The sequence below is a fragment of the Echinops telfairi genome, unplaced genomic scaffold (genome assembly GCF_000313985.2).
Source record: "Echinops telfairi isolate 266 unplaced genomic scaffold, ASM31398v2 ScPeMD7_70;HRSCAF=299, whole genome shotgun sequence".
Lineage (NCBI taxonomy): Eukaryota > Metazoa > Chordata > Mammalia > Afrosoricida > Tenrecidae > Echinops > Echinops telfairi.
In genome coordinates this window covers 13,428,139-13,436,264 of record NW_022103968.1, presented here as the reverse complement: position 1 = coordinate 13,436,264, position 8,126 = coordinate 13,428,139, and the positions used below count along the sequence as shown (strand labels likewise).

The 8,126-nt window shown below is 50.7% G+C and overlaps 1 protein-coding gene across 1 annotated transcript in view; it reads right to left on the bottom strand.

Annotated features, from left to right (window-relative positions):
* Positions 1–8,126, bottom strand: part of GFRA1 (GDNF family receptor alpha 1) — a 257,659-nt gene that overhangs the window by 238,034 nt on the left and 11,499 nt on the right. The window contains exons 3-4 of the mRNA XM_013004160.2: positions 7,123–7,416; positions 5,889–5,972 (exon numbers count right to left, since the gene is read on the bottom strand). Coding sequence (XP_012859614.1) covers positions 5,889–5,972; positions 7,123–7,416 — 378 coding nt within the window. The remainder of the gene's footprint in view (positions 1–5,888; positions 5,973–7,122; positions 7,417–8,126) is intronic.

Genomic DNA, 8,126 nt, shown 5'->3' with positions numbered 1-8,126 from the left:
TGAGGGCAATGAATGTACAAATGCGCTTTACACAATTGATGTGTGTATGGATTGTGATAAGAGTTGTATGAGCCCCTAATAAAATGATTTTTTTTAAAAAAGAAAAGTCTGTGAACGATCAATGATACCAGACCATTCCTGTGAGTCACAAAGGTACAAAGATAAGAAGAAAGGACAATGGGGAGATAAGATTGAACTGAGAGAAGCTGCTCACCATGAGGTCAGCAGTTCAAAACCACCAGCCGCTCCGAGGGAGAAAGATGAGGCTGGCTACTCCCATAAACTGTCTTGGAAAAGCCACAGAAGCAGTTTATCCTCTGTCCTATAGGGTTGCTATGAGTTGGAATTAACTTGATGGCAGTGAGTTTTATTTGTTCGTTTTGTTCTGTGAGATACAAGGGGGCCAAGAAGGAAGTCAAAGCAAAGTTCAAGGGAGCGGTAAGGTGTGTGTGCTAAGCGGGGAGCAATCCAGAAACCACATTCAGTGTCCTTTCAGCAGGGAGATGGGTCCTGATGGGAGGGTGAGCATGGTGGCGGGAACAGAGAAGACTCCAATGTGCAGTTTCCATCCCCAGGTAGATGATAAGCTAACATTTCTGATATATAGATCAGGGACTCAGAGGAAGGGAATGAGGCAAAGGAGGAAAAGAGGGAAATCACAGCGTCCCTTTGGGATGTGCTAAGTCTGAGGTCACTGGCAAATATCCAGCTGTAGTGTTCCGGGACTGAGCTGGCCACACTGGTTTACCATGGTGCTCAGGAAAGGATGGAAGAAAAGGGGTGGCCCTGGGTCATCTTGTGATTCGTGGCTGAGGTCTCAGGAATGGGTGGAGTTTGTCGTGGAGAGTGTGCAGAACAGAGAGAAGCCAACAAGAAGACTTTCCTAAGAGAGAGTCATGTTCTAGAAAAGGTCTTACAGGGGCTTTCATACCTGCTGTGTCCCTGGCCAAATCACGTCTCTGACCTTCAGTTCTGTGAAAGCAAAGTGTTGGACTAGATCCCAAGGCCCCTTCAACTCATTCAACCAACCATCATGGATGCTATACTAGCTCACAATCAGAAAGGACCATCAGTGCTAAGCATTACCCAGCACACCATACGAGTCACTGGTGTTCCAGTGGGAACGGCAGACACTTAAGTAAGTCCTTCTGATCCTCTGGGATTACCAGTGCTCATCAAGGCAAGGGCAAAACGCAGAGTGAAGAAGTCCTGAGTTGGAAGTGCTGGTCTGGGGGAATTCCAGCAAGGGCCTTGGAGATGAAATTTGATCTTGGTCTTGGAGCAGGAATATGTCCCAAGCAGAGGCAAGACCATATGCAAGGGGAAAGCGTATGAAACCCTTGGGGAGTGGTTGAGGCCAGGGAACTTGAGCAAAGAGAGGCAGGATGGCGCTTGGAGGAGGAAGACAGGCCCAAGCTGGAAAGGGATGCGACCAAGCTTCTAGCTTTTACCATATCCCAGCATTGAGTAGTAGGGGACCAACCAGTGTTATCACATATGGGAACAACAGAGTCCCGCTTCTGCTTTTGAGGGTTCAGTAGAAAGGAATGAACCAAAACACACCCTTAGAAGCTTCATTTCTCAACATGATTGGAGAACATGGCAGGTGACATTATAAGGCTTTTCTCCAACATGAAAAACTTTTCAAGAACTACTTTTTTTAAAGACAGTTACATACAGATGATGGTACAATAAAATGGAAATGCTAAATGTGACTAATTAGCCACTGCATCATTCAGAAAAAGAAGACAACAGGGTATGAGGACATCTCATCCTGGGGTAAACCCTCCATTTCCAGGTCCAAAGGCTTCCTGGGGAAGGTTTACCCCACTTCTAGATGAACCCGGACTGGGGCCCTGGTGGTGTCGTGGTGACTCACTGGGAGGAGACCCTCAAGGTCAGCAGCTGGAAACCACCAGGCAGCTCCTCAGGAGGAAGATGGGGCTCTCGACTCCTGTCAGCAGATACAGTCTTGAGAAGTGATGAGGCCCTTCTACTCTGCCCGATGGGGTCACTGCACCTCGACACTGACTCCTGCGCAGTGCGCTTGGTTTTCGTTTAGGTCTACCTGAAAGGCTGGCCATTCAAAGCCATCCAGCAGTCCTGTGGGCCGTCTGCATCCATAGAGAGAACCCCAGGGAGCGGTTTGACTCCGCTGGGCTCTACTGGACGCCCCAGGGTTCTCTCCATGGGAATTGCCTGATCAGATGACACCAACTACAGCACTCGGTTAGGAAAAGATGTCCGAGCCAAAGAGCTGGGACTTTGGCCTTCACCGCATCAGCTTCAGAAGACAGGGTTCTTTCCCCACGAGCCAGCCATTTGACTCTTGCTTGTGATACCGTCAACTCTGATTACATTATTGGAAGGCCTGGCACCCCTGCACCCTCCTCTACAACATCCCAACTCCCAATCAGTATTTTAAACCTCAAAACTCCTTGTCTCTTTTTCCCACAGGGGCACCTATATCACTGTTTTCTGATCCTCCAGCCTTGGATTCTGTCAAAGACAGCTCACCGCCAGCTTGTTTGTTCAGAGAGCGGCCCACCCAAACAACAAAGCCCATGTTTAAATAAATGTTTTCTTTTTGCTGCCTCGTGAACATTCGTGAGGAAGAAAAGGAATGGCAGGAAGAAGGTGAAAGAGCAGCTGTGGAGAAGCGGATAGGATGCGCTACATCATGCTCTCCGTCTCCGGGGGCCTTCGAGGCCTTGCACTGGTCCGCCCTTCTTGGTCCCCAAGACACTTGGCTGTGTTGTCTTTTCTACTCCAACATTTCCCACAACTGCCTTGCTTTTTCCTTTGCCTACTCCCCCACTCTCACTCTCTTGACTCTTCATGTTTAAGACCCCTAAAAACCACACCAAATCAGGAAACAGACGTCCTCTAGGCATTTACAAGTGCCTCTGGGGCCCCCGAGAGACATCCCTCCCACTGCAATTCTTGTCTGGGAACAGAGCTGCTCCCTTCTCTCCTACAGGTCAGGCTTCAGAACACAGGTAACGGATTCTAGGTTCTACCTCCTTTTGCTCCCTTCTGTACGGCCACCAGGCCACCAACAGCAATACCTCCCGGTGACTTTTTAGCTGGCTAGCAAGGAAACAAAGGCAAAGATGGCGGTAGGATGAAAGAGTCCAACGAAAATAGAAACACAAGGATGTCTAACTCTTTGAGGGGTTTCAGCCCACGCTGAATGTAAGGAGGGAAACAGTCTCTTCCGATGGGGCAGGAAAATCCAAATATGGAAACTCAGATGGCTGCCATATCTAGACAAGGCAGAGAGCTTGCCCTGGTTCTTTGAGGCGATTTTCAAGATGGAAAGAAATGTTCTAGAAACTCAGAGTGCAACCATGAAAGGCAACATTTATCATCCTGTGCCTCTGTTCCTCCCCATCCGACAAGTGCCAAACTGGGTAATATGCATTATTCAACAACTTAAAACCTCTCAGGGCTCCATTTGGCTTTACTACACCCACTTAAGAAACAGTCACGGTCAAGAGGTCAAAGCTCATTAGTGCAGGAACCTAAATTCGATGCCCTTGAGATATGAAAGGGAGCCCTGAACAAGGCTGCCCTGCCTCTAGGTAATTTCATTATGATCACTGCATTCTCAGCAGGACAGGGCCTTCAAACTCAAGATCCCATTTGCTGTAGAAAGACCCCCTCCCCCCTGAGGGATGGATCAAAAACAAGCACCAATGGCTGGGTCCATGTGGAAGAATGTGGAATGCTCATAAGAGAAAATCAGATGAACCAATGGTATGCTCCGCCACTTCAAGTGGAGAAACGCAGGCAAGGCTTGAAAAGATGATGCAGGCAGGGAGGAGGTGGCTACACTCTTGCCCCCACAATCATGGACTGCCCCGGACTGGAGATTATACCATTCCACCAATGAGAAGAGAGGAACCCACAGAAGGCAAAAGAATAAGTTAGAGCTTTTATAGGAGCTCCACCACGAACACCCAATGGCCCTTCGTCCCGACCCACCTCCTCACATAAGGATGGCCATCCTCTGGCAGGCACTGACATAGTCATGCTTCTCTGGGCCAGCAGCAGCTGATAAGAAGCACAGGCCCACACTGAAGACCAGCTTCATCTCTGGTATGCCTACACCACTGCAACCCATTGCCTTCCCACTGCTCGGATGGTTATGCACACCTGTCTATGTGTTGGCTCTCCACTGCTTGAGTCACTGTCCTGGCTGGGCCAAGTGGGTCAGAGAGACTCGGTGGGATTTGGAGTGGACATTGTCAGCATTATTCCAGGATTACATATGAATGTTGCTGATATGAGATGTGGACCCAACTGTTTTGCTCCCTGACACACACACACACACACACACACACACACACACACACCGTCTTCTACTGGATGGAAAGAATAATGTACATCAGTGTTTCTCAAGCTTCCTGTGCATGGGAAACACAGGGAGCTTGTTAAAATGCAGGTACTGATTCATAGGTCTGGGTGGTGTCTGAGACTCTGCACCTTTAACTAGTTCCCCGGTGATGCCAATGCTGCTGGTCGGAGGACCACACTCTCAATAGCAAGTAACGAGAGGTGGAAGCTATGAACGCAGGCTCAGCATCGAACAAATCCGGAGCAAGTCACAAAGCACACGCTTGGGATCTTGGGTGGGTTCCTAACTTCACTATGACTCAATATTCTCACCTGTAGAATGGAAACAGTAACACCTGCCAAGCCCTTGATGACGGTTAAATCAGTTAATGATGTGACGCTTTTGCAGTGCTTGGCATATAAATAAAGGTTGGATAATTGTCCGTTTCTGGCTGCCGCTACAATTCACAAGGGCAAAGATGGTATCTCTCTGGCTCATTGCCACAACCCTCAATGTTGACAACATAGTAGTTGCTCAATGGAGGTTTTGTGAGTGCACACATGAATATATAATACGACCATATACAATGTCAGGGTTCATATTCCCCTCCCTTGGTCTGTGGTTTTTCTGCAGTAAAGCATAAACCATTTAGAACATTATCACCAGTAGTATGTCATCATTGCACAGAATCAAATCCAACATCAACCACCATGTTGAACCACAGAGGTGTGTATATAAATATACACACAGACATATATGTGTGTGTCAATATATATATATGTAATTTGAGTTGGCCATATCTCTTGGGAAAATGGCTCAACTGTAAACAAATAAAGACAGCATCAGTCAGGAATTTGCCTATCATTCAGAGAAATGACTGCCTTGCTCATTATTTCTGTGGCTGTCTACATGTAGAAGGTATGAAAGCATAATTCCGAAACGAAGTACCCTTCCAAACCAAATCCAGAACTGCAGAGACGAAACCCAAGGGCCATTGGGAGAGGGGTGCATTCTCTCACAGCCCCACACAGACTTGCTCAAGAAAAATTCGAAACCAAGGACTTTGTAGCAAGTGGGCACTCTTAGCCTTTTCCATCAAAGGCAGTTAAGTGAGTCTGCATGAAAATCCTGAGCGAGCTAAGATTCTCTTCACACATCTTGTACAGTAAGAGGCAACATTTGGTCAGATCCCATTTCCAGGGAAGCCGGTGCCTGGCATGCAAGAAGAAGGGGATACGATTGCCACCTACAGACAGAAGTGGCACTCCATTTGCAACAGTCGGCCAATCATATTTTAATGTGATGGGGAAAAAAATATCCTCCAACTCCTTTAAACCACCGCACCACATTACTTCATTTAGAATTACGTTCGAGCCATACAATCATCTTCTAGGCATTCTGCCGCTTCATTATCATCCCCCTATTGCTAATTTCCCAGAAACACTGCACCATTCATTCAACTATCTACTTACACACTCTGTGAGAGCCAAGGGGGAAGCAAGCCAAGGAATTTCAAGCAGGCAAAGAGTAGAAGTCAAGATCTGCTTACCTGGTATGAATGGAACCACCCGGAATATGTCCGACAATCTGCTGTTAACGGGCTCATAGGGGGAATCTTCCAGCAGGTCATTGCCTAAAAACACCAAGAAGATGGGGATCTGATTTGGAACACAGATCTACTTGGGGGCAAATGTTTCTCCCTACGGGATCTGAATGTGAGTAATGATGGCGGGGTTGGGTCACAAAGAAAGATGCTGACGCATTCAAGGGTTTCAAGGGTTTCAGATGCATCTGTTTGCTGGGCTTTGGTTGTTCGTTTGGGTTCCCTCTGTGCTGTCACGGCCATCCCCAGAGTGCCATGAAAACACTGGAGAGCCACTCAGCCCCATCTTGCCAGAAAACTCTCCCTCTCTTTGCCAAGGAATGAAAGCAGAGAGGAAGGAGCCAGTGACGTCACAACCCTTGCTTGGTTAGAGGAGCCAATGGAAGGAAGGTGACCCTGTTTACTCTCAGACACGGAGTGAAAGCAGTTGTCTCAGATATGCTCATTCATAGGTTATGGAGCAAGCGACAGCTAGGAAGTCAAATCTCTATATTACAGATTTGGCACGTGAGCCTCGGAAGAGACTGCGTGCCCGGGATGTTTATGTCAGACAAACACAAGCCACCTCCAGCAGGTGAGAAGCAGAGCTGCCCATTGAAACAGATGCTTGAGACATCTGGGTCTGGCCCTGAACAACTACTGTGTTCACCAAGGTTGCTCCACACCAGCTCGTTCCAGTCCCTGCTCAACTAAGATGACAAGTGGCTTTTCACATGTCAGCCTTAGATCTGGTTGTAGGGGGTGAGGACAGAAATTATTTACTGGACCTTTTACACTCCATCCTTCATCTGAGGCCAGAAAAAGCGAGTGGGCAGAAGAGACAAGAGGCACTCTTTAAAGTTAACCCAAGCCTCAGGCGGGAGGCCCCTGGAGATAAGTTTTGGGTTTCTTGCAAGGACTTTAATGGGACCCCACACTGATGCTAGGGCTGGGTTTCAGAGGTTGGGAGATGGGAGGGTCCCCAGGGTGCCCCCACCCCCTCATGGCTTTCCCAACAACCAGGCCACACCAATGCTGCCTAGGCTGCAGCAAACACCAGCTGTCCTGTCCCCCGGGACCTATGAGAGGTCCTTTTTCTGCAGATGGGGAGAAGGGGATGGACCATGAGGTCAGCTGGCCTGAGGGGCCCAGGGGCCGCCTGCCTCAGCCGAGGGCCCAGGGGAGGGGGCGGGGCGCGTACCCTGCAGGCTCTGGTACATGCTCCAGTAGATGCGTAGGCAGTTCTTCTCCTTCTTCATGCCCCGCTTGCAGCGGCAGTTGTAGAGGGACTTCTGCTTGAGGGCCTCCATGGCGCTGCGGCACTCGTCCTTGGCCTCCAGGCCGGCCGCCAGGCTGAAGTTGGTCTCCTTGCCCGCCACGCACTGCCTCAGCGTGCGGTACTTGGTGCTGCAGCTCTGTTCCTTTAGACACTGGTCGCTGGCTTTCACGCAGTCCAGCCGGTCGCCGCCGCTCACCTCCGCCGACAATAGCACGTCTGCTGGGCCCAGGACAGGGGTCCTGAGTGCCGCAGGGCAAGAACCCCATTGCCCCATCCCGGGGAAGGCGCGACCCCCAGGCACGCGCTGAGGAGGGAGTGGGGAGAGGCTTGTTTACCTTTGGGGGCGCCCTTCCCGTGGAAGGAGGTAGCCCCCTCCCGGGGGGAGGGTCAGTTTTCCCACCCTAAGAACTCCTGCCATCGCCTGGGACCAGGACCAAGAGGAGGGCAGCGCAGGATCATCCGAGGGGTCTGCAGTAGGTGGGGCGCCTATGCTGCTCTCACCCTTCCTTCTCCTCCTCCTCCACCACCACCACCTCCACCTCCACCACCACCCGCTCCCACCCGGCTTTCCAGCTCCCGCTGAGAATTCAGACCGGGCTTCAGGAGAGGGGCGCGGGGCGCTCGACAACCGGCCTGGGGGCCGCGCCGAAAAGCTGTTGCGGGGTGGGGGAAAGTTTTCCCTTCCAAGTTTGTTCTCGGGGGACCCAGGGCTCGTGAGCATCCCACCAGCTCCCCCGCGCCTCCCTGCTCCCCAGGACTCCCCAGGGCCGCCTGGGCTGAAGGCCGCGGACCCGGTAAGTCCTCCAGACTGGGGCACCAGCTTCCCTCCAATGAAAAGAAAAGCCTAGCACGCAAAGCTGCGGACCGGAGCCGCGCCGCCACCAGCTTCCGAGCCCACCAGCCCGCGGCGCCGGTGACTTCGAAAA